This window comes from Heptranchias perlo, chromosome 17, assembly GCF_035084215.1.
Source record: "Heptranchias perlo isolate sHepPer1 chromosome 17, sHepPer1.hap1, whole genome shotgun sequence".
NCBI lineage: Eukaryota > Metazoa > Chordata > Chondrichthyes > Hexanchiformes > Hexanchidae > Heptranchias > Heptranchias perlo.
In genome coordinates this window covers 32723340-32750869 of record NC_090341.1, presented here as the reverse complement: position 1 = coordinate 32750869, position 27530 = coordinate 32723340, and the positions used below count along the sequence as shown (strand labels likewise).

The 27530-nt window shown below is 41.1% G+C and overlaps 1 protein-coding gene across 7 annotated transcripts in view; it reads left to right on the top strand.

Moving 5' to 3' along the window:
- Positions 1-283: 283 nt before the first annotated feature.
- magi1b (membrane associated guanylate kinase, WW and PDZ domain containing 1b) overlaps positions 284-27530 on the top strand; it is a 384369-nt gene continuing 357122 nt past the window's right edge. For all 7 annotated transcript variants that reach the window (XM_067998860.1, XM_067998857.1, XM_067998858.1 and 4 more), the window contains exon 1: positions 284-1069. In XM_067998860.1, the coding sequence (XP_067854961.1) occupies positions 772-1069 (298 nt within the window). In that variant the 5' untranslated portion in view covers positions 284-771. The remainder of the gene's footprint in view (positions 1070-27530) is intronic.

Genomic DNA, 27530 nt, shown 5'->3' with positions numbered 1-27530 from the left:
TCGTAGTACAGTGCTAAGTGTAAACTTTTTCAAAATTGCCTCTTAAGATAATTTCCTCCTTTAAATGCAACTCGTTGCAGTCTCAATTCGATGACCTGGACTAGGTTCTTCCCGCCTCCAGCAATTCAGTCGCTCTTTGGCCCAGTTCGGACACAATGACTGGACATTCCGCAATCCGTGCAGCTCGGAACGCAACGGGCTTTAGGACCCGGTGAGGGCGGCGCTCTTTTCCATGAGTGGTTTGAGGGCTGGTGAGCGCATGCGCCCGGGGCCGCTGGTTTGAACCGTGTTCGATGTGAGCTGGAACAAACAGAGTTGTAGGAATTCAGCAGGATCCTGAAAAGAAAGTCGGAAACAGTGTGTGTCGGATTAAAACAACCGCGCTCGTCCCCTGCACCCACAGGCAGGGCTGGGAGAAAGCACAAAAACGTCCTGAAGTTGGGATACTTGAGCCCCAAAAACACTTTCAAAGTGGGTTTTTTCTCCCTTCTGTTGGGAAATCCTGGACCGTGGACGTTACAGTCGGAGCCAGGAGCAAATGTTTATCGTGCCTTTGAAAATGTGAAGCTATGGTTTCTCTGGAAAGAACATGGGTTCGTGATTTAGAGAAGCTGTTCCAGAGGATGTTCAGGGACTGATTGCAGAGCTGGAGGAGGGGGGCGGGGGGGGAAAGAGGAACAAATCCAAGTTATTGAGGGGGAGAGAATCTATGAGTCGTTTATCACCTGTTTGTGTTCACTTTATTGACGCAGGCTGCTGGCCGTAAGCACCATGTCTAAAGTAATTCAGAAGAAGAATCACTGGACGACCAAAGCGCACGAAAGTGCGGTCTGCAAGAACGGGCACGGGGAGCTGAATTTTGTGATCTCAGGTGGAGCGGAGAACGGAGAGTTCTCCTATTTGAGGGAAGCGAATCAGGATCAGATCGTTTACAGCACCGGGGAATTAAAGGAAGGCGAATTGCTGTTGGAAGTTGACGGAGTCCATGTGTCCGGGCTGCCTCTTTATGATGTTCGTGGTGTGGTCAAGAACTGCAAAGGTCCGATCCGCCTGAAAACTGTCAAACAAGGTATGAAACTGTCCCAAGCACAGCCGCCTTCGGCTCGCTTGGAGTCCACACAGTATTGGAGCTACCCGTGCTCCTAAGGTTATCATTTAGCTTTACACACACTTGACTCAATATAATTTGAACGCTTAAATCATATGTTAGATATTTGATTTATTTTATTGCTCACCTGGTTAGTGTATTAACCAAAGTTGCAAACCCACCCAAGAAATTTTTCCAAGGTATATAAAGATTCCATCAGTCTGGGCGTTTGATGATCGTTTCCTATTTTTAGAGGAGCAGCGACACAAATTACTGTTAATGGTGCTTATGCAGAGAGGGAGAATTAATTGGTCTATTGGGACTATATGTAGCGTTACAAGTTTATATAGGACTTGAAAGATGCCCAGGTTTATTCAAGTGAACTGAACGTTAGTAAATAGTGAAGAAATACTGTTGGCCATTCCCAACTGTTATTCTCCTGAAACCGTTGTAAGGCAAGAGTAGGAATCTCTCACCTGCTTATAAACATTAGCATAGATGAAAAATTGGCACCAACTTCCTGAAATTACCGACCGGCTTTATAACGCCAAGTCCTTTACTCTACGTACTGCAGCTCTGACCGGTAGTGCTGATATTTTTATTATCTTCTCTTATCCGTTTAATAAGCAGGATGGTCCCGAACAATCTGTCAGCGGCCTGAGAAAATGTACGTTTTATGCCTCGGTTCTCTCATCCAAGTCGTGGCCTCTCGTCTCCCACCAAGATTAATCATTTTTCCATTGCCCTTATTTGGAAGGTTTTTAAAACTTTAATTTGAGATTTCTGTTTGTGCAATTACTTTCCGGGAAGAGAATGGAATCTAACAAATGAAACCCCTCTTTAGCAAGTTTTCTTGGTGGTTAAGTAACATAAATTTTGAAATCTAATATATACTGGGTCCTGCAGGAGAAGGTAAAACTTGAAGAAGTTGATGACCTGCCTTTGATTTGTTGCCAGTGATATTTTAATTCACTCTGACTGTAGGGTCCCTGTAGAAATGTATTATAAACCAAAGTCTGCAAACTTAGCGTTGTGTATAGGATAATGCTTAGGAGGGAATGTGTTCACTGACCTGAATAGCAATGTCTCTCCTTTTGTAAACATAAAAGAAATCCCTTCTGCTGCATTTAGTGTAAGGAATGGGAGGACACAAGCTTGGCAATGGCACAGGTTTGGGGAGTTAATCCCTGCCCACTCTCTTGGCTACAGGCACTACGTGGCCTGGTAGTGGGTTGCGAAGAAGAGGGATTTAGCACTTTTTATACTAAAAAAAAAGCATGAGCAGAGTTGCGTTGCAAGGCTGTAACACATTGAGGGATTTCTGATGACGACAAACTGTAAGATCAAAGCTGTTGTGCGTTGTGGTCCCTGCTGTGTATTGTTTAAATGTGCCTCAGTCTGTGTTCTTTATAAACGTGTGCAGGAGAAGAAATTTCTCTTTTTGTTTGGGAATTTCTCCCTTCCAATTTGCCATTCAGTACAGTTGGAGTTTGTGGTTGTCCTTTTTTCCCCCTGTTTTTGGTGAGATTTTTTTGTTTCGAGTGATGGGTGTTGTGGTGGCCATTAAGCTCAGAGTTGAGGGATTCTGCCTGTTGCTGTTGTCCAATAAGATCTTCTTCTATTTTAAAAAAAAACTTCAAATGATATAGAATCGTCCACTCCCCTCCTTATGACGATAAAACCAGCATGGTTATGTTTACTTGAGTTCCATTCACAGGAGTGTTGAATATAATTGTTCATATTGGCATGGATAAATGGAAATGTACTGAAGCATGTTGTTTTAGGGCATACTTGAACTATAGGTTACACTGGGTATAGTTGAAGTTTAAGTAGAGATAATGTTACAGTTATGGAATATTCTCAGATTAGGTTATCTGAATAAACATGCTCAGTTGTCTAAAGTTCAAAGTACATTCCTGAGAAGGAGATTTTGTTTAAACACTTGGAATTCTCCATGTCAAGAGTTTAGAGAACACCCTTTCAGTTAAGCAGGCCCACCCTGTAAACGTGCTGGCAGTTGGACAACTAAATAATTTTAATATATGTTAAGTTGTGATTATGCACATCTAGCAAACTGTCTCATTCTGGCTGTGCAGGAGCTGTTTTTTTTGTCTTTTAAAGATGCCAGTCAGATTGCAGGTCATTTCATCACCTTCAAGGAGACAGCATCTGTGCATTCATTCTGTCACAATCAAAGGACAAAGTCCTATCTGGGCATGTGTGTTTTATGTATGTTTCATGCCACTATTTTTGGGGCTGAATTCACCATGGCTTCATGCGTTTACAGGAGTTTGCATTCAAGTGACTGCCTGTTACACGGAGATTAGACCAAGATGGTGTAATGGCCATTATTGACAATGGAGCCAGTGCATCATCAGCTGTTGAGGGTAATTTGTGCGGACTAAATCCTTTTACTATCTCTTGTGATTAGTTTATGATCACTAAGGCTGCCGTCTTAATGACTTGTGAAAACCCTAATCCTTTTTCTGAGTCTGGGGATTTCTGGAGATAAAATAGAGTATACTCATACCATATTTCAAGGACAGCTTTCCAAATGGGAAAATAAATCTTACCCTTTTTCTGCTCCTTTTGATGCATCAGTGGGCACATTTAGTGAACGTGGTGTTGATGAGCCATACAAATAAAGGAACATAGGATAAGGAGTAGGCCATTCAGCCCCTCAAGCCTGTTCTGCCATTTAATTGGATCATGGCTAATCTGTACCTCAGCTGTATTTACCCGCTTGTGTTCCGTATCCCTTGATACTCTTACCTTAGTGAGATCCAGATTTCTGCAATCCTTTGTGAGAAAAAGTGTTTCCTGATTTCATTCCTAAATGGCTAAACACTAATTTTAAGGTTATGTATTTGTGTTCTGAATTCTGCCATCAGAGGAATTAGTTTCTTTGTATATACCCTATCAAATCCTTTAATGATTTTAAATACTTAAATTAGATCACCCCTCAACCTTCTAAACTCAAGGGAATACAAGCCAAGTTTATGCAACATGTTCTCATATTTGACACTTTAAGCCATCGTATCGTTCACGATCTGACCTGAGTTAGTTGATCTGATTTGGTCAGTGGTGAGTGCACTCTAGCTGATTCAAATGCCCCAGGATTCCTACTCCTTATTGCTGTCCAGTGACCCCTGTTTGAGAGTGCATATGTATGGACTTCATGTGGTCACTATCTAGTAGTGATAGACTTCAAGAGGACATAGGCTGGTAAAATGGGTGGACACGTGGCAGATGAAATTTAACGCAGAGAAGTGTGAAGTGATGCATTTTGGTAGGAAGAATGAGGAGAGCCAATATAAACTAAAGGCTACAAGTCTAAAAAGGGTGCAGGAACAGAGAGACCTGGGGATATATGTGCACAAATCGTTGAAGGTGGCAGGGTGGGTTGAGAAAGCGGTTAAAAAAGCATACAGTATCCTTTATAGATAGAGGCATAGAGTACAAAAGCAAGGAGGTTATGATGTACCTTTTTTCATCACTGGTTTGGCCACAACTGGAGTATTGTGTCCAGTTCTGGGCACTGCACTTCAGGAAAGATGTGAAGGCCTTGGGGTGCAGAAGAGATTTACTCGAATGATTCCAGGAATGAGGGACTTCAGTTACGTGGATAGACTGGAGGAGCTGAGAAGGTTGAGAGGAGATTTGATAGAGGTATTCAAAATCATGAAGGGCCTAGATAGAGAGAAATTGTTCCCATTGGCGGAAGGGTCAAAAACCAGAGGACATAGATTTAAGGTGATTGGCAAAAGAACCAAAGGCATCATGAGGAAAAACTTGTTTACACAGCGAGTGGTTATGATCTGCAATGCACTGCCTGAAGGGGTGGTGGAAACAGACTTCAAAAGGGAACTGGATAAGTACTTGAAGGGAAAAAAATTGCAGGGCTATGGGGATAGGGCGGGGGAGTGGGACTAGCTGGATTGCTCTTGCAGAGAGCCGGCATGGACTCGATGGGCCGAATGGTCGCCTTCCATGCTGTAACCACTCTGATTCCACAAAAAAAGGGCACTTGGTTAATTATCAGAGGGGGTTGTTGATACTTGTGGAACTGGACCCTGACATCAGTAAGTGCTTTCAAGAGATGAGGAGAGAAAACTGGAAAAAGGATACCTACCTTCTCTGCTAAACGAATGTCTACTATTGGGAATTTTAGATAGGTCATTGTGTGAGTAGGCAAAGGAGCATTTAACAACTTATATGGTGCATTTAACGTAGAAAAATGATCCAAGGTGCTTTTTAAAGCATAATCAGACAAAAATCGATGCTGAGCCACAGAAGGAGATATTAAGAGGGGTGGCCAAAAACTTGGTCCAAGGGGTGGGTTTTAAGCTGGATTTTGAAGGAAGAGAGGGATGTGCAAAGATGGAGAGGTTTATGGTGCAAATTCCAGAACATAGGGTCGAGATGGCTTCACCCGAACAAGGAAGGAGGGGTTGCACAAAAGGCCAAAGTTGGTGGAAAGCAGAGTCCTCGAAGGGAGCAGCCTTGGAGAAGGTTACAGAGATCGGATGGGGTGAAACCATGAAGGAATTTAAATATGAGGATGAAAATTTTAATTCCTTTTTTAGGTGTGTATTTTTGTGTGGCATGTTGGAAATAGCTGGAATGGCCGATGTGTTAGAGTTTGAGATGTTTCACTTTCTGTCATTTCCAATATAGCTGCAGCTACAAGGTTATCCAGAGGTCACTTGAAATCATGACATAATCATGTGCACTTATCTCATCTGGGATTCGTAAACTGGCTGAGTGGCACTATGTACTATTCCACAGTTGCATCTGACCTCAAAACTGAAGTTTGAGTTGTTCTGTTCCAGTTCTCCAAGGGGTTTTGTTCCTGACTTTATTCCTGAAAAGTCTTGGGGTACACTTCTCTTTGAATTGATATTTCAAATGTTTAATTCGCAGCTAATCATAGCCTTCCAGCTTCTCACAGTTGTCAGTTTTTTCTTGCATTGGAATTATGAGAAAGAAACTTGGGGTTTAAAGCCTTGGTAGTTTTTAAATACAACTTGTGGCAGAACTGGAATAAGATGGGTGAAATTGAACTGGGAATTTCTGTGTTTTGTTGCATTTAGTTTTAGCATTTATAATCAAGCTGCTGAGAGTAATTTTATCCTGATGCTTTTTTGCCTTTTAGTACTTGCTGCTGCCCATGAAGTCAGATAATTGCGCAAGTGAGCATTTGCGATTGACAGTCATTAATTTTTACTGTTCCATGTTGAATTCCATCCCATAGTCTGGTGGTGGTATTAGAGATCATAGAACTAATGAAGTAATATTACCACTAATGGCACCGAACATGACAATTCAAGTTCAATAGAATGTCTATCATGTTTTTTAAATGGAGTAATTTGGAACCATTCCGCTGTTTCATCTGGTGCCATTATCGTGGCTGGAGTGTAACATAGGGAGTTGGTTTTTCTATCCTCTGTCGCTTGATAGCTCCTTTTTATTCTGTGATAATATGGATCCCCCTCAATTTTTGTTGAAAATCTATGCTTTCTCTCCTTTAAGTCTTGCGGACCCACTCACAAAATGCAGCTGTGAGGGCAAGTGGGAAACCGTTCTGGCTAGCTACCAAGCAGTCGCCTGGCACTCACTCGTCCTACAATTGTCCTGTTTTTATGTGACAAAATGCCTAGCCAGCTCCAATTGGTGCTTTCCGAAGCCGCGTGATGAGGTAGAGCTCACAGTCAGAAATTGTCTCTCTCTTCTTTGTACTCAGTTCAACCATACCCTTTGATACAGTTCTACAGCACTGCCTCAGCTCATCTGCTGAAACCCTCATCCATGCCTTTGCTACCTCTAGATTTGACTATTCCAATGCTCTCCTGGCCGGCCTTCCATTTTCCACCCTCCATAAACGAGCTCATCCAAAACTCTGCTGCCTGTATCCTAACTTGCATCAAATTCCGTTTACCCATGACCCCTATGCTTACTGACCTACATTGACTCCTGGTCTGGGAAGTCTCGATTTTAAAATTCTCATCCTTGTTTTCAAATTCCTCCATGGCCTCACACTTCCCTACCTCTGTAACCTCCACCAGCCCTACAACCTCCCAAGATCTCTGCGCTCCTCCAATTCTTGCCTCTTGTGCATCCCCAATTTTAATCACTCCACCATTGGCAGCCGTGCCTTCAGCTGCCCAGGCCCTAAACTCTGGAATTCCCTCCCTAAACCACTTCGCCTCTCTCTCCTCTTTTAAGACACTCCTTAAAACCTGGTCACCTGTCCTAATCTCTTCTAATGTGGCTCGGTGTCAAATTTTGTTTGATAATGCTCCTTTGAAGCGCCTTGGGACGTTTTACTACTTTAGAGGCGCTATATAAATGCAAGTTGTTGTTATTTAGGACCAGTTTGTCATTGCACTTGATCCTGAGGAAGCATTGAGAATGTAGTGCCCCAATCATATCAAGCTTTTCAAAGAAAAAGTTTGGCAGTTTTAGGGGAAGGGGAAGAAAATTTAACATTGTTATTAGAGTATACTGGTTCCTTTAATGGAAATAGAAAAATGAGAATTAGCGTGCACATGACTTTTTTCTGCTTTATCTTTCCCTTGAGAGATGATGCATTGCAAAAGATAAAAACATTTTTTTCTCTTGCTGCTGTTTGATGTTTATTTTCTGGCTGCAACAAAACATAATCTTAAGAATCCTACACCTGGTTCTTAGTTCTGTTGATTCTTGGCATTCTAAAAACTCTAGTGTATGTTACTGATTTTCATCCACCCCTTTTTTGCATCTTGGCTATTCAAATCCATTCATCCTGTCTGAGCTGTGACAGTTGGCAGGCGTTCGGGCAGTCGGTCCATTGCCTGTGCTTCAATCACGACCAGGTCCTAATTCCTCTCCTGGATGTTGGAATAGGCTTGGCTGCAAATGTACCCTTAGTGGCCATCACCCTGCTGTATGTAGTGGGGTTGAAATGGGGAATACAGGATTTGTTGTTTCCTGTGGCTGGAGAGTCCAGAACTAGGGGGCACAGTCGCAGGATCAGGGTTCAGCCATTTAAGACTGAGATGAGGAGGAATTTCTGCACTCTGAGGGTTGTGAATCTTTGGAATTCTCTACCCCAGAGGGCTGTGGATGTGAGTCATTGAGTATATTGAAGGCTGAGATAGACAGGTTACTGGACTCGAGGGGAGTCAAGGGATATGGGGATCAGGCAGGAAAGTGGCGTTGAGGTCAAAGATCAGCCATGATCTGATTGAATGGCGGAGCAGGCTCGAGGGACTGTATGGCCTACTCCTGCTCCTATTTCTTATGTTCCCATTTATGATCGAGGCTGAAAGATTGCAGGGACAGCCAATCTGAGGAGTTAAAGCTGTGCGCTTTCTCACTGTGCCATAATTATTCTTTACCTAACACAGAGCGCATAACATGCGTAATCCTGTAAAAACCCAAGGTGAGACGACTCTTGCGGAGGGTGGCGGGCAAGTCGGAGTATCGCCTTGTGGGCCTGGCTCCTGGGCCTGGCCTAGGTTGAGGTTACACACGTGTCACCCAGGCTCCATTGAGTGGTGGTCAGATTTATGACTTCTTGCACGATAATAACCAGATACCCCTGGTCTTTAAACATGTTCAGCGAATAAGAGAACACAAAGCCAGGGGTGGTTCATGGTACAGGACAGCCAGCAGCATGACACTGTCTGCCCCATTACACAAGCTGGTTTCTTCAACTGGCAAAGTTTTTGAACAGAATTAAAAGGAAAAATCAAGCTTAATGAAAGAAAAATAGCCAGTTGCAGACAGATTGTTGGAAAATGATAAATGTTAACTGTGATTCACACAAGAAAAAAAATCACAGTAATAGGGAAGGATGGTAATTTTGACTGATTTTAAAATAAATAACCATGGAAATTAGACCAAACCTGACTGACTGTATTTTTCCTCCCTGGAGAATGTACTAAGTTGGACAGATATTCTTCAGTGATGAAAGGCTTTTTATTTTTGAAAGAATCATGAAAAACACATTGTATTATAAATGTTTTTTAAAAGTAAATATGTGATTTATGAAATGAATCAGTAACAAAAACAGCCAGACATGGGAAAAACTTGGAGAATGTAAAAATGCCTTTAGAAATAGTCAGAAAAAAGTATTAAAGAACACTCTTAACCTAGGTTTCATTTTAAAAGTCCTATCAATGTGTTTGTAAATGCCCCTTCAGAATTCTACTCTTGCAATTGTCTTTCAGCTACAGAGCTGGGGGTTCTGTGCCCAGGTGTAGTTGCCAACAATCGCACTCCAGTCAGTCGACTGGAGGAGGTGTACTTAGATAGCAGGACAGACCTGTCTTCAGATTTTGCCCTCTGAGAAGGAGTGCACTGCTATCCCTAAATTTTTAGCTGTGTTGACCACTGAAAGAAATTGAGTTTGAATGTAAGCCTCAAACACACTCCGACTCACTCGCTGTTGGAGTTTCCCAGATTACCTCAGGCAGACACATAAATGAGGTAACATCGAAGTGTCACCTGCTAGGGGCACAGGTGCTCCAACATAACTGTTGAATGAAGCAACGTGGGTTTCTGGCTGCAATTTCCCATGTGGTGGGTCCCTAATTTTGGCTCATTTTTGTTACCAAATGGAAGCCACACTTTCCTGTTGGGGTGCATGGGGATTGGACTCTGCCAGCGAGTCATCCGATGCCACTGTTGCACATCTTTTGTGCGCCAGCTCAAAAACAGCATTGACGGAATCCTGGGAGTAAGTCACTTGTCGTAAATCAGCTGCCATGTTCTGGTCATGGGCATTGTGTGTGGCATGGGGGTCCCAAAAGTTATGAAAAAATAATTTAAAAAGACCCCAATTTAAAAAAAACCCAACATTTACAGATTACAAACAACAATAAAAAAGGAGTACAGAAACATTCAGAGGGGGAATTACAGGAAGCTCCTTGGGAGTGGACGTTATTGTGAACAAAGAGATCCTGTGTCCTTGCTGGTGTTCCTGGTACTTCCCTACATTCTTGGATGTTTTTCCTGTTGTCGTTCTGTTTTAGCAGGGTGTACAACATTACTGTTTTACTGGAAGGAATGTAGAACTTCAGTACTGTAAGGAATACTGTTTCACTTCTTTCTAAAAACATGTTGATTTCAATTTTCAAGAGTAAGGATGCTGAAATAAATTATGTGCCCCTCATTAGTTATGGGGTTGTCGCAACTTGTACCATAAACCTGTCGTAGGACTATGAGGGCTTGATAAGGAATGGTGTTGTTATTGGTCGGTATTCTCTGTATTTGCAGAGTATTGACTTTTTTTGACTGTGTTTTGCATTAGCTAATTTTTCATTTAAGCACTTCCTTGGGACTAACGAGTCCTGTTTACATTACAAGTGATGAAGTGATTTGTGCAAGAAACAAGCAGATTGTGCAATGTACAAGGAGTGAGGTACAAGGAATGAGTGGTGGAATTCATTGGATAGGCTCCAGACTGATAAAGCAAGCTATTCAGTGATTCACAGGATGTAATGCCTAAATAAGATCCAGGTATCTGTGGCAAACCTGAAACCAAAGATACCACAATATCAAAATTAATTTGTAATGGGGGAAAAAAAACAAGTATTTTCTAATTGAAGCAACATGTGCAGGCTGAATTTTTCAAGCTGCTGTTCTTTTAAGGCTCTTGTTTGACATCTTTCAAACAGTTACTGTCATCATCGTGTACATGCAATAAAATAGGAAGACAATCCAGATATAAGAAGCTGGTTATTCTGCCAATTCAATATTAATTGTTCGAAAATAAATACTTGCATTTATATGGTGCTTTTCATGACCTTTCACAAAAGGTAACACGGCAGCCAATTTGCACATAGCAAACTCCCACAAAAAAGAATGAAGTAAATGATCAGATCATCTGTTTTAGGTGTTGGTTGAGGGAGGAATGTTGGCCAGGACATCGGGAGAACAGCCCAGCCATATATAATTGAATGCATGATCTGATAGAGACTGTCGTAACAATAGCATAATTTATTGGTTAATGCAAGTGTGTTCAGCAGATACAGCCTTTTGCCACCTCTCTTGGTCCACTATTTATTCCGGGACGATTTCACAATGCCATTATGACATTGTTGTGCGCCTTCAGTAGAACTCTCACGTTTTTTTTTGTTACTCTGAAATCTCGCCCAGATGGCCTACTTCACGTATGTTGCCACAGGTGCATTGAAGTTAGTTGTAGCGTTTCTACTGATGTTTCAGCTAAGACCAGCTGACTTGGCACAGATAGGAACTCGATCCTGGGAATTGTTCCCAGTGTGAATGCCACTGTTCCACACGAAGAGGTGTATTTACCAAGTGAGCCATCGGGAGTGCGAGTTCAACTGTCCTTGAATGGAAATGAAAGGGCATCTAGCAACCAAAGAAATGAGCAATGATTGTGTGAGCGAGGACTGAATATGGTGTCATTGTAAGAATTTTGTTTGAGCCTGTGAGTAATGCCTGAGAATACAAAACACCCACCTTTTTTTTAACGTGATTTCATTTTGTTATCTTTTTGTGTTGAATCAACAAAATCAAGTGGTTGTGTTTGTACCAAAAACCTGCCTTGTGAGCAGTACTAGCTGCCAAATGTACGTGTTTCGAGCTCCCACGATGGGTGTGGTGGGCAAAGAAACTGCTAGGAGCTCGTACAAAGCAGAAAGATACCAGGTTCGATCTCTACTCTCTGCTCCTATAGCTGATTTTAGCCACTGCTACAACTGGCCTCAGCGCCACTGACAAGGAATTAGAAAAACACAAGCTTAGGTTCAGCTCACGACAGTTACCCAGTGAGCCCTGCTGGAAAGAGTGTGTGTGTGGACATCTGGTGAGGAGAAGATTGGGCCTGTCGAGATAGGCCCCACAGTCTGTGATTCACTGCAGGCTCATGCATGAGGAATGGCTCTAAGTACCAAAGGGCTCCAAGGATCTCACCTTGGCATGAAATAGAAAGAAGGGGAGAAAATTGGAAGGGGGAAAGTATCTCATTTAAAAAAAAAAATCATAATTAGCCATCAAATGCACAGATTCTCCATTTCTCATGGCCAATCATGTTATATTGGTGAAAACAGTAATGGTTTTCCTTTCAGCCACAACCCTCCACTGAATGTCACAGAACTTCAATTTGAATCTTGTAGAAGGGGGCAAGACCTTACAGTGGCAGTACCATTTTATTCAATTACTGTCAAGCTTTTTGTTGAGAATTCTAAATCGTAGCTATGGTTAACAAAATTACCAAGGCCTGGAAATCACTTTAACCCCAAAGCTGCATATTTTATATGAAAATACAAGGAATCATTTTTAAAAATTGCCTTGGAGGACTTTGAACAAACACTTGTACGTCTGTCAGACGAAGAATTCGGTTGCATGGAATGCAGTTGTACCAGATAACAGTGTTTCCTTTGTACTAAATGGTGCAATTTTGCTCCTGTAACCTCTGCAGTACCTTAATTAGGGAGTTAAGGGTGGAACTAAAGTAGTAAAATATTTAAAAGCAACAGAAAAGGAGCTGTTACATTGCTGGGAGTTTACTATTGACCCCCAAATAGTGAGAAGAAGATAGTAGACAAATTTCAGAGAAATGTAAAAATAATAGAGCAGTAATAGTAGAGGACTTCAATTACCCTAATATAGACTGGGGAAAAAACAGAGTGAAGGGCAAGGAGGGTGAAGAATTCCTAAAATGTGTACAGGAGAACTTTCTTAATCAGTATGTTTCTAGAGGGAGGAAGCAGTGCTGGATCTAATTCTGGAATGCAGTAGGGCAAGTGGAGTGTCTTTCAGTGGGAGAACATCTGGGTAATAGTGATCATAATATAATTAGGTTTAAAGTAGTTATTGAAAGGGAGAAAGAAAAATCAAAGGTGGAAGTACTCAACTGGAAGAGAGCCAATTTCAGTGATTTGAGAAGGGATCTAGGACAGGTGGACTGGAAACAAAGATTGGCCAGGAAAACAGTGAATGAGCAATGGCAGGCCTTTTAAGGTGGAGATAGTTCAGGTACAAACCAAGCATATTCCCAAAAGGAGGAAAGATGGAGCATCCAAAGCTGGAGCTCCCTGGATGACAAAGGAAATAGATGTTAAAATAAAACAGAAAAAGGGAGGTTTATGACAACAGTCGAAAACCAGGGGGAAATTGAGAAAGGATATAAGAAGGGCAAAGAGAAAGTATGAGACAAGATTAGCGGGTAACATAAAAAGGAATTCAGAAATTTTTAATAAACATATAAAAAGTAAAAGGATAGATTAAAGGAATGGTCGGGCTGATTAGGGACGAAGAGGGAAATCTTCTTGTGGAGGCAGAGGGTGTGACTGGGGTACTGAATGAGTACTTTGCATCTGTCTTCACAAAAGAAGAAGATGAAGTTAATGTCACAATAGAGGAGGTGGGAGTAGAGATATTGGATAGGATAATAATAGATAGAAAGGAGGTGCTAAACAGGTTGGCATCACGCAAAGGTAACGTCACCTGGTCCAGATGGGATGCATCCTAGGTTGCTGTGGGAAGCTAGGGTGGAGGTAGCAGAAACATTGACCACAATCTTTCAATCCTCCTTGGACATGGGAGTGGTGCCAGAAGACTGGAGGATTGCAAATGTTACACTCCTGCGCAAAAAGGGGGAAGAGAGATAAACCTGCTAACTACAGGCCAGTCAGTGGTGGGAAAACTACCAGAGACTGTTGTCAAAGACAAAATTAATTCTCACTTGGAGAAGCATGGTTTAATAAGGGACAGCCAGCACAATTTGTTAAAGGCAACTTGAGTCTGACTAACCTGATTGAGTTCTTTGATGAAGTCATCGAGAGGGTTGATGAAGGTAGTGCAGTAGATTTTGTGTATCTGGACTTCCAAAAGGCATTTGGTAAAGTACCACATAACAGACATATTCGGAAAATAGAAGTGCATGGTATTAAAAGGACAGTGGTAATTTGGGTATGTAATTGGCTAAGGGATAGGCGGCAGAGAGTAATAGTGAATGGATGTTTTTCTGATTGGAGAAAAGCGTGCAATGGGGTTCCCTCAGGGGTCATTATTAGGACCATTGCTTTTCTTATATATAAATGACCTGGACTTGGGTATAGGGAGTACAATTTCAAAGTTTGCGGATGATACAAAACTTGGCAACGTAGTAAATAGTGAGAAGGATAGTAGCAGACTTGAGGAGGACATAGACAGACTGGTGAAATGGGCAGACACATGGCAGATGCAACTTAATGCAGATAAGTGTGAAGTGATGCACTTTGGGAGGAACAACATGGAGAGGGAGTAAAATCTAAATGGTACTAAATGGGGGGTGCAAGAGTAGAGGGATCTAGGGGTGTGTTTTCACAAATCTTTGAAGGTAGCCGGGCAAGTTGATAAGATAGTTTAGAAAGCGTATGGGATACTTGGCTTTGTAAATAGGGACATTGAATAGAAAAACAAGGAAGTCGTGCTAAACCTTTACAAATTACTGGTTAGGCCTCAGCTGGAGTATTGTGCATAATTCTGGGCACCACACTTTAGGAAGGATGCCAAGTTGTTGGAGAGAGTACAGAGGAGGTTTACCAGGATGGTACCAGGGATGAGGGACTTAAGATATGTGGAGAGATTGGAGAAGCTGGGATTATACTTCTTAGAGCAGAGAAGATTAAGGGGAGACCTGATAGAGGTATTCAAAATTATGAGGGGTTTTGATGGAGCAAGTCAGGAGAAACTGTTTCCTCTAGCAAGTGGGTCGGTAACCAGAGGTCATAGATTAAAATAATTGCAGGAGTAGAAGAGGGGAAATGAGGAGGAATTTTTTCTCACAGAGGGTTGTTAAGATCTGGAACACACTACCTGAAAGGGTGGTGGAAGCAGATTCCATAGAAACTTTCAAACGGCAATTGGATGTGTACTTGAAGAGGGCTAATTTGCAGGGTTATGGGGAAAAGCTGGGGTATGAGACTAAATTGGACAGCTCTTTTAAAGAGCCGACACAGGCATGACGGGTCGAATGGCCTCTTTCTGTGCTCTGATTCTATAATTCTATGATTCTATAATTTGTGGTTTGGTGCCACTACATTTCTGCTGGGTTCAGAACTCTTTTGAGTGTGCGGGGTTTTTGTTTGTTTTAGCACAATTCTGCATATGATGCAGTAAAGTAAAATCTGCATGTAACAGAATTCTGCTAAAGTAAGTAAACAAAATGAGTTTTGGGGGGACTGTGGTGTTTTATCACTGTCACCTGTTTCAGTTTGCCCCTCAATTTTCTCCCCTCCTCCTGAAGGTGTTGATTTGTGCAGCCAGCCTTCTGTTACTGTGTCTGAGTTGCCATTCTTTATGTGTGAGTCCAGATAATCAGTCTCAGTGGGCTATTTAATCATGAGGGGCATCGTAGCCTATTTAAATCTGTCCTCACTCAACATTCACACATGCACAGTGAGGCCACTTAGGTAGAAGGAGTCAGGATTCTAGTTATGTTTTGTTTTCCCCTCCCAAATCCAGGATCAGTTGTAATGCCTGTGCTGCCAACCCAGGAACTTTATTCTGTCGTTGCAGTAATGTAGAAGTGGTACTTTTTATTGAGTTTTATATGATGTTTAAAATCATTTTGGAATGGCAGAAATTACAGCACAGAAGGAAACCATTTGTCCCTTAAACCTGTGCTGGTACTAGATCTTCCATTGGAGCTCCCGATTCTAATCCTATTACTGTGCCCCTTTCCTGTATCCTTTTATATTCCTTTTCAATGATGCTATGGTCTCTACCTTAATAGTCATGTGATAAAATATTGCATGTTTTAAAAGTAATAATGTTTCCAGTGGCTGAGGGGTCTAGCAGAAGGGGACATAGATATAAGATTAAATGTAAGAGATTTGGGACAGAGAACAGGAACAACAGCAGAGAGCATGTCAACATTTAAGAATAAATTATATGGATGGTTGAAGGAAAGGGGAATAAAGAGATTGAGTAACAGAGTGGGCACATGGGATTACGACTACATCTCATTTATGGAGGATAAACACCAACATAGATTGGTTGGGCCGAGTGGTTTGTTACCATGTTGTAATTTCTATGTAATTCTATTCAATAATATTCTGTTTGAAAAATTTCTTCTGATTTCCCCTTTTCATTCTTCTCGTGATGATCCTGAGCCTATGCCCCTCCTTCCCTGCACCCCTCCCCCGCCCATTACCAATTTGTCAACCAGCGAAAGTAATCTTTCACGATTCACCCTCACAAAGCATTTCAATATTTTGAAAACTGGATCCTCCCTTGACCTCCTTTCTAACTGAAAGTGTCCACTTTTTCAAGCCTTCCTTTATAACTATCACCTGTTACCTGGTATCATTCCAGTGGACCTTCCAGTATATCCTCCACATAGCTCTATATCCTTCTTGTAATGGGGTATCGAGGGTGTGATTGCAAATCTTTATCAGTTTATCTTTAAATTGACTTCTAGTTCAACTGGAGAAATCACGTCACATTTACAAACAGAATAACATCAGGCTTTTAAAAAAAAACCCTGACCCCTCTCTCTCAAGTGTATGTCCCACGGTGTCTGCTGTTCTCTCACTGTCTTGTTAGTCTGGATCTTTCTTTGTCCTGCCTGTCAGCCTTCCACATTTCTGATTCAGAGAGTTGGAGAAATGCATGAATCAAATGCCAGACCGTTACCCTCACAGACCAAAAGCCAGGCTGCAAGTGATCTTTTATAAAGGGCAGAAGATTACGTGATGCTGCACTAATCGCCAGACAGTATCATTCTACATACTTGCCAGTTTCCACATAAATAAATAGAAAATGGCAGTAAAATTCAAGAGGAAATATCATGTGTTTTTCACTATTTTTAATCTCAAAATCACATAACCTATGGTGGGGACAAGATATACAATACAATTTGTTTTACAGAAAGATAAATCAATGGGTGGATTAATTGGGCATTGAGCCCATGAGTATGTGCTTGATGTCCCATGGCTCGTTTTTGATTAAACTACTATATGCCTTAACAATGTATCTGCTGCACGTAGTGCATTAAGAGAGATGGCAGTGTAACTATGAATTCTTTATGCTCATATTCATTGAAGAAGCAATTTTGGCAAGAACAATATTGAAATGCTAATGATTTTTAGAGAGTGGCTTCGCTACTTTAATGTAACTTTCCCTGTTCAAGGCCAAATACAGTCTTTCTAACTGCTGTGTGTACACTCGGGGCGTGCTTCCACTGCTGCTCCCTTTGATTTCTGAGTGTCTCCTGGCTGCAGAAATCCACCTGCTCTTCCTGCTCCACCTGTTCCACCTTTGTGACGCAGTGCATTCCAGAGCCAGCCACCTGTTTATGCTTCAGGCTGCCAGTCGCTTCCTCACAATAGTCAACTTGACTTAATACAGGAAGTATTTGCAGAGCGCCAGATACTGAAACCCAATGGTTTCGATAGTGATTGATCTGCTGATACAATTGTCATCCTTCACCAAGCCCAATTATGGACTTTGGCACAATACTTTGGCTGCAGCTTTTCTCTTTTAATTCCCTATTGCAGGGAGAGCTGCTGGGAGACTTAAATGTTGCAAAGACTGTGTTTAAACCCTGCTGCAACCAATCATGAGCTGCGTCGTGATAGTGCCTTCTGGATGACGACATGATGCCAGGACCCCAGACAATACAGTGCAACAGAAATAAGTGAAAATAAACAGAATTCTATTTTAAAATGGGAATTTTGGTGTTTAGTTTAGAAGTACATATCTACTCTTGATAATTCAAAGTTGTTTATTGCACTAAAATAATTTTATTACATAATTTGAATTAAGCAATGGAAGTGTCACAGCAGTGTCCGAATTTGCATTAAAAAACTGAATTATCAGATCATTTGAATCAAGCAACTTTGAATTGAAGAGTTGACGGCATTCAGGACCACCTGCTTAAAAAGGAGACTGTCCAATTCAAAACTGAATGGGTGGTGCCCAATTAATTGAGGTAACAACCTCTGCACAGTTTTCATGAAATAAATAACAATGTATTCAACATAATGAATTCATATCATGTTGAACAATTTATATTGTGTTCTCTAAACAATGATTTTAGTGGTTTATGTTAAAATTGGATAGCCATGTTGTGAAGGATAGAATGCTAGAGCCTGGTCTTTAGTTGCTCCCAAACCTTTATTCACAGAGATTCCCCATACACACTCCACACCCGAGCTAAGCTCTCCAATAAAAAGGGTACAAGAGAGAGTCCCCGATTGATACCCACCACCTGAATACAATTAGCACTAATTGATAGAAATCATACAATTAACAGTTCACTAACTCGTTTTTTTAAACCATGTCTTCATAAACAAAATGTTTGCACTACTGAACAATCAGGAATTACAAATGCAATGAAACCTCCATTATCTACCATAATGAACAAACTATTCCGCTTCCTGAACTCTCCCAATGGGTAATGCAAATTAGTGGTTAAATGAGTGACCTGAATTTTTTGTTTGAAGGTAATACTATGGAAATGAAGAGAAGCATGGTACAAATATCATAAATTAATTTTTCATGGACTGATGTGGATGTGGCTGTCGCTGGCAAGGCCAGCATTTATTGCCAATCCTTAGTTGCCCTGAGAATGTGATGGTGGGCCTTTTTGCATCACTGCAATTCTTTGTAGTGGTTTGATATAACTGAGTGGCTTGCTAGGCTGCTTCAGAGGGCATTTAAGTCAATCACATTGGTGTGTGACTGGAGTCACATATAGGCCAGACTGGGTAAGGACATACGTGAGCCAATTGGGTTTTTACAACAATCCACCAGCTTCGTTGTCATTTTTACTGAAACAAACTTTTTATTTCCAGCTTTTTTTTAGAACTGAGTTCAATTTCTTAAACTGACATGGTGGGATTTGAACTTGAGTTCTCTGGATAACTAGTCAAGTAACCTAACCAGTACAATTCGTGCCCCATGTCAGACATGGAGCTGCCACTTTTTGCTAAGTTCAAAGCAGGGCCGAGGGCAAAGCTAAGGGAAAACGATAACTTTTTTAAAAAAAAAAATTGTACTGAGGCAAATTTATTTCTACAACACTGTGGCTTCAACATGTGTTGTAGAAATCAACAGGTGTTGACAGCATATTTATTTAAATTAAGTTGTTTTTCCCTCCCTCAAAAAATGAACTGTCTGGCTAAGAAAAGCAAAGCTGATAACCTTAATCAGACAGGAGGAATTGGTATTGTGTAGTGAGGTGCTGCTTTGCATGAAGCTTTGTTGGCAAAAATTCTGGTGCCTAACTGGGAATACAGATAGTTGGACCATGGATAATAAAGGTTGCCTCTGTGGAATAAGCACAATCAACATGGTATACAGTATAAACCAGTGTACAGGTTTATTCATTATTTAGCTACCTGATGCTGAATTAAATTCTTCACAGAATCTGAAATTGAGGCTGTAACAGTATATGCCTGCTGGAATCACCAGTGCCTGTATGAGCCCCCGTGAGAAGGCTGGAGTCACCGGCTCCTCTGTGTACTGCCACAGGAATGCCCAAGTCGCTGGCTCCTCACAAGACTATTGGAGTCAGTGAACATTTGTGTATATTGCCATGATTGACCTTAATTGAGCATCTTGTAGCTGGGATCGCTGCTCCTATGTCTGCCATTACAAGACTACTGAGGTCACCACCACCACCTATATGTATTGCCATTGAGCAGGCAGTAATAAGAAAGCAACTTCTTTTCCTCCTCCCTCTGAGGAACATGCAAAAACTGAATTGTCTGGGTTTGAAAACAGAGTAGCAAATGTGGAATTTATATATTAGAAGTGTAATTTTTAAAATCCATCCATCTTGTATTGCTGCAGCTCCAGCTTGTAAACCATGCTGCTCAATCTCCTGAACATGTATCCATTGTAGTTCTACGAGTATCTTATGACAATACATGTTTACTCCGTTCAAGTGGCATAATCCATCAATCACTCAATATAGATAACATGTACAGAAAACGTTGGTAACTGCATATAAAATTACTGATCAAGGTTAAAGAAGCCCAAAACATTTGCCACAGAGAGCCTCGCAAAGCGTATGGCTGGCCTTTCCAAAAGTGAATATTATTCTTGGGTAGAGCCAGAGCTACAGAAGCTTTAATCTGCATCTGGCCGTTCTGTACCTCACGTAGGAGTGGTTAATGCTGACACAGGGTTCAAAAAGCAGAAGCATTTTCTATTCCTCATCGCTGATGGCCTTCATCTTGTTGAACACGAGAATCCAAATTACAAAAAGCAGTCTTGAGGGGCTACATGTGAATGTGAGAGATGTTGATGCTCTGCTCTTTATCCTGCAATTCTCTTTTGTAAATCAGTGGTTATGAAATTCTTGGGCCTGCAGGACCTGTTTCTTTAAACAGCAGCAGCAACAACAACAACAACAACAACAACTCGCATTTATATAGCACCTTTGACGTCGTAAAATATCGCAAGGCGTCCCAAGTGCAGATTCTAAAGGTTTCCAAAAGTATTCTTTACTTTTATAAATTGCTGTGCAGTCCACAATTAGGAGAACTTTGATCATAAAGTATATATGTTTTTAAGTGCCATTTTTTAACTAGATGTTCAATGTTCTGCAGTCAGAATGAATCTCGATCCAGCCTAGTTGATGCGTTGAAGAGAGCCCTGTTGAAGTGAGCAAATTGTGTTTGCAAAATACACTGCCGGTAAAAGACTAGTTTAATTCTCATTGATGCTGATAACTTGTTACTCATTGCATCAGCGCTCCAAAGATAGAAATAATTTGCATGTCTATAAGAAGTATGTTTACCTCAGATTTGGAACGGAACATGAGCAATTGGGTAATCCCACTGTCTGCAAGTGTTTACTGTTTCAAATTCCATTTAAACAATACCTACTAGGAGCATTTTGTTAAACTGTCTAATGATCAATATATTTTGTGCCAGCCTTTAAGAAGTTAAGTGGGGCATTAATTGTTGATCTAGAATTGCATACCAGCATATTTCTTTTTGTCATGGTTTGGTTTATGAAGTGGCCAGTGAAGTGTGTGAACACTGAGTGGACCACAGATCTGAATACATGTACAGTACACTAAAGAGAGCCACAGCAAGGTCTGATATCTAGCAGCAGATTTATGACAATTATTCAATTAATTCTTCAGCTCTGCTTTTGAGTTCATTGGGACAATTGTTCTGCCTAATCCAGTGTAGTAAAAGTTGCAGTGAAAATGTGCAGAAGAGGCACAATGTGATGCCATTTCAGCGAACTGCTGCACCATATCTTGGGATATATCTGTATATGCACCAGAATAATAAGAATGTTCCATTATGTTCACGATTGCCAGTGCACACTTGTTAAGTGCAGTCTGTCCCGTTTTCTCTCTTATGCCTTGAGGTTTAGTTAAGTTTGCTTAAAGGGCATTGTCCCATTGGGCAGAGCTTTGAAACTATTCATAAAAATGTGTCACAAAAACATCACGAGTGGTACAAAAACATGGCTTACGTGTGACGTTCAATTGTAAAAATGAGACTCGGGATGCTGGAATTCAAGGGTACGATTTCCCTCTACAATGCGGTGACACATCCTTTTTAAATGGAGACTTCAAACAGTATGATTTTAATGTGCAAAGGACCCTTGGAGTCCTTCTAAAATCTGTGAAATGCCATGTGTCAAACACCATCCATCACTCACTTTAAGATTTCAATTTTAGGTTGTTGGCATGAGGGAGTAAAAAAGTGTTCAGAAAGCCTTTTGTCCAAGGTTGTTTGATGATTAGGTGGGATATCTGGAGCTGATTATGCGTCAGTAATTTGATGAAATCGTTGTTACCGGACACCAAGTAGTTCAGTTCCAAAACCTCAGTTAACCTTGCGTTACTTTACAGAAGGTTCGGAAGTGTTCCATATGCTTTGATTTAGCTAGCCTTCTATCATATATGTCTAATATGGAGAATGATTGAGTGCCTTGATCTTGTTCAAGGCAGATTGAGGAAGTGTAAGTTACCTGTCATTTCATTTTCGTTCCATATCATGATATTTGATATCATCATCATATCAGAATTGTATGGGGCTAAAAGTGGATGAGCTGAATGGAGAGAACCTGCCATTGGTGTGGAAAGGAGTTGGAAAATCATTGGGGGCTCATTATCTGAGTGAAGGAAGCTGCCACAATGTGATGCTGAAAGTAATAAGCTTATACAGAACACACACCGGAAAATCTGCAGGTTTTCAAGGTCAATTTTATGTTTCCATTCATTGCAATGTGACAAGTTGCATATGATTTTAGAGCAGGTGTGCTGGAAAAAAAGCAGCATAAAGCATTCGAATTACTGGGCACTTCAAATCATTTCATTATGTGGAAAGTTGTGCAAACTCAGGAATGATCACAGCATCCATTGTAATTTGTAAATATTGTCTGAAATTGGGGAAGGCAGATATGTCGTTTCAGCTTTTACTTTTTTTTGGAGGAAATGAATAGAAGGGTTATCAACAGCATTCTCTACTGCAAAAATAAGATATCCTCAGAATACAGGGTGTGAAGGAGCACAAATGTTTCATTGCAGACTTTGTTTTCGCTTCTCCCCTGGAGAATTTTCTGGGACGTTTTGCCTGTAGCTACTTCAACCCAACGATTCACCTTGCTACAATTGGGATCTGTCATTTGAAATTTTGAAATATAGTAATCTGCTTTAGATATCAACTGAGTTTGACTGTTGTGATATCCTTCATGTGTAACATGTCACGACCGCAGATCACGCTACATCTTCTTGGGCTGATCTGGAGTTTTTTTTTAAATGAATGCAGTACCAAGAGATGGGATGCTTTGAAGATGCACATCTGGTGACGAACAGGATCTGCACTTTAAACGTCAGCAGAGGAAGTGGTGATTACATGACATAAACATATGGGAGAAGGTCCAGTGTTGGAAGCAGAAGAAAGCTGACCAATATATACTTTTATCATGACTTGAATCATATTTCTTCATTCTACAGAGAAACATTATTTTCCCCTTAGTTTTCAAGCGATGCTGTTTGTTGGGGAAGGAAGTATCCACTCCAGGAGCTGAAATTGCCATATTCCATGCACTGAAGCACATTGCATGAGAACAATTCTTATTGATTTCAGTTTGACAATCTATGAAGCACGTTGTTGATAATATTGTAGCATCCACTATAAAAATTAACTCCAGCAGAAGTTTCGTGAACTGATACTGTTCTCTAAGCCAGGACAGTAAACATGAAATGTTTCCCAAGATAGATTAACCTGACAATAATGTACCTTGCTGTAAAATTAATATAGTTCATTTGTACCAGTTCTTTATACATATATAAAAAAAATTAGGCTGTTTCTTTAGTTTGGCTTTAAACTTGTCACAAGTCACTACTGAAATTTTCATTAACCAAATCAGTTTTCTTTTCTCCCATATAATGTATCTTCTAACATGGTCACAAAATGGAGAAAGGTAATTTGAGTCTAAGTGATTGAAAGGATATGATCGGGCCAGATGTCCGAGCTATGCTTTTATCAATGGCTATTTTCTTGATATTTTGGGGCCTATTTTCCTGTTTTCACTAATTTTAGTGAAAAAAATTACTGAGTGAAAAGGGGTGTAATGACATCAGAAAACTTCCTCTGTATCTAAAGATAGATGAACGGACATTATTATAGCAAGAGGTAAGAGCAAAAAAATGTTTTTTCTAACTTGTTACTGGCTTACTAAAGTCAAGTTAAACATTAATTATGAAGTCACGTTGCATTTTGTACTTGCAGTCAAATTGAAGAGTGAATGTTTTACTTTAGGTCAGATGAAAGGGAAGATTTTGATGTATCCCCACAGCAGTGAGAAAGTGAATGGTACAAGACAGTTTTCTGCCAATAAGGAGAGGAGTCATGTCCTTTAGCAGGTTTAATACAGTGTAGCCGGAAGAAGAGAGGCTAAGATGGGAATGCAAACGACATGGGAAGTGCATGACTCACAGCAGGATTTACCCCAAACAGTGATCGTAATGTGACAGAGCTACCTGGGCATGACTGAGGCGCAGTGCTTGAGGCCACGGTCATAACTGCCTTGAACTTTTGTCCACACTATCGTCTCATGCGCCCATAGAGGACATGATAGGAGTCACACTTTGTTTGGCTTTTCGACACCTGACATTTACTTTTCTGTATGATGCAGTCATGAAGGACTGCAAGATATTTTAAGTGAATCAGGTTTAAGTTAATGATTGTTAGTAGTATACTTGCTCATTGCATTTTGTGGCAGCATTTACTCCTTATGCTGTGAAGTTCTTTGTCTTAGTTGTAGATATGCCTACTCCTTAGTTGAGGGAATACCACCAGTGGATGCCGACATAGCTAACTATTGAGTTACAGGAGACAACACAGAAGGCCTACCATCTATATCTTTGACTCTCCATGATGGATCCTCATCAGTGGGTCAGAGGTCTTTTTTGAAGTTTCTGTGGGCTCATAGCTTTCAGAGACGTAACTTACCATCACTTGTCTAAAGCTGTGTGATGGCACAACACTGCATCTGACATGAATTCCACATGGCTGCACTTGTGCTACTTTGTACCTGCTGCTACTGAAAGAGATCTGCTTATAATGCACATTGCTCTGAGTATGGAATAGTGAGCACCTATGAGATTTTGGAATCCTCCCTCATGATTACCTGTAATCGTTTTCCAAGGAGCTTGACGCCAGCCATGACTACCTCTTGAAGCTTGGATCCCAAAGATTCCAAAGCAGCAGTGAGAGCTTTGATCAGAGTATGTACGGCCTGTGGAATCGGGTATTAACTGCAGATGCCACTGGTGTTAAAATGTACTCGCTGAAGCCATTATTGGCCGAACCTAACCAATCCACCAAATGTATTGTGTGTATAGATGCAAATGACTCTTCAGAGCGCTTTGCTCTTACTGCCTTTGTTCGGAAGAAGATCTGCTAAGCTCTGTCTTCCTGTGCAATTCAGGAGGGGCAGTATAGATGCTGGATTTCCACCTATTACCAGTCAACTTCTCATGAACCCTCAAAACTCTGTCCCTTCATGACAACTGCCAGATTTATCACTCTAATCTTGCCTCATGGCATGTTAAAGATGAAAATTTACCCTGTTCTGAGGACATTGGCACACATCCACTTGGGTGCTGTGTTCTCATGGTATTCAATCACTGTGGGTAAGCCTGTTACAGTAAGATACTGTACAAATCATAAAACACGTACATACTTCCTAGTGAGAAGCTAGGAACTATGAATGTGCGGAGAGATTTAGGGGTCCAAGTACAGAAATCACTAAAAGCTAGTGGACAGATACAAAAAATCATTTTACAAGGCTAATAGAATGTTATCTTTTTTATCTTGTGGGCTGGAATACAAAAGGGTCAAAGTTATGTTACAGCTGTACAGAGCTCTGACTAGACCCCATCTGAAGTACTGCATTCAGTAATGGGCACCGCATCTCAGGAAGGATATATTGGCCTTTGAGGGAGTGTTATGCAGATTCACCAGAATGATACCGGGGCTAAAAGGGTTAAATTATGAGGATAGGTTGCACAGACGAGGCTTGTATTCCTTTGAGTATAGAAGATTAAGGGGTGACCTAATTGAGGTGTTTAAGATGATTGAAGGATTTGATAGGGTAGATAGAGAGAAATTAATTCCTCTGGTGGGAGAGCCCAGAACAAGCATAATAAAATTAGAGCTAGGTCTTTCAGGGTTGATGTCAGGAAGCACTTCTTCGCAGAAAGGGTCGTGGAAATCTGGAACACTCTCACCCAAAAAGCTGTTGAGGCTAGATCAATTGAAAATTTCAAAACTGAGATTGATAGATTGTTGTTATCCATGGATATTAAGGTTACGGAACCAAGGCGGATAGATGGTGTTAAGATACAGAACAGCCTTGATCTAATTGAATCGCAGAACAGGCTCGAGGGGCTGACTGGCCTACTCCTGTTCCTATTACTACTAGTTTTCTGCAACTCTCTAATTTTTGCCTTCAGACTCCCTCTCAAATAAATCAATTGTTGCTTGCTCATATATAATGAGTTCTTTTCTATCAAACAGTCCACCACCTATTGCACATTGTGCCTCCTGTTATGTTCCACTACACGATTATAAAACTGCAATTAAAATTTGCAACAAAACCAACCCTTTGAGGCTGATTTAGTAATCTGATACCTGAATCAGCCTGGTCTGCAGTGCTCCAGGGAACTGATGATGATTGACCAACTATTCTGGTTTAACAGGAACTCACTGGGGCTGAACTTCTTCCTACTCAGTTCCAGATAATCCTGCAAACTTGCCAACCTGCACCCGAGCTTTCTGGACTTGGGTAAGTGGGGACTATCCTTATGGGGAAAGTGTGTGTACTCCATATTGGGCAAAGAGAAATTGAACGGGTATGGATTTCTCAGTATCTTGATTTAGTGACTGGTAAACATGGTGATGGGTTTCTGTGTGTGTCATATAGTGACACCACAATTCCCAGCCAGAAAGGAGATGATTGGGTAATTTCCCCATCAAACACGTCTTGGGACCGCACTGCAGTAAGTGACTGGGATTGATTTTACGCATATTAATTGCAAATAAACTTTGTTTGCTGTAAAACACACTGGCTGCAAGTCCTACCGGTGATAAGTCCCGCCCACCTCCACCTCATTGGCTGACACAGTGGTGCCGATAGACACTCTCGTCAGAGATCCAGCTGACAAGCCATCAAAAAATTTCAGGAGTCAGGGCCCAACCTGCTGGAACGAAACGGGGTCAGACCCTGGGGATGAAACTGCTTCGTACTGACACTACAGTTGTGTTGTAAACACAACTTAATACTCTCAGATAAGTGTTACCTTTAAGATAACTCCCATTGCTTATGCATCTTTACTTGAGAAACCAAATACCCATTCCATAGCTTGTCCCTGGCTTCAACACAAAGTAAATGAGTTTATAAGGATGTTAATTGACTAGATTTTATGTACTGTACTGTAACACATCACACAAAAAATATTTATTCAGACCTTTATTTCCTCCAGTTAAACATTGGGAAGACCAAAGCCATTGTCTTTGGCCTCTGCTCTAAACTTCGTACCGTGCCACCGATTTTATCCCCCAACCTGGCCACTGTCTTAGGTTGAACCAGACTTGAACTTTGATGTCCCATTTGACCCTGAGCTGAGCTTTTGACCCCTTATCCTCTCCATCATAAAGATCACCTACTTGCATCTCTAACATAGCTTCTGCCCCTGCCTCACCCATCTGCTGCTGAAACACTCATTCATATCTTTTGTGAACTCCAGACTCAACTGTTCCAGTGCTGTGCTGCTCGTATCCTATGCTGCGTCAACTCCTGCTCACCCTTCACTCCTGTCCTTGTTGATCCACATTGTCTCCCTATCCCCCAATGCTACCAACTTTAAATTCTCATCCTCATATTTAAATCCGTTTGTAGCCTCGCCTTTCCATATGTATCCCCCCCTCCTTTCACCCCACTATTGGCGGCTGTGTGTTTA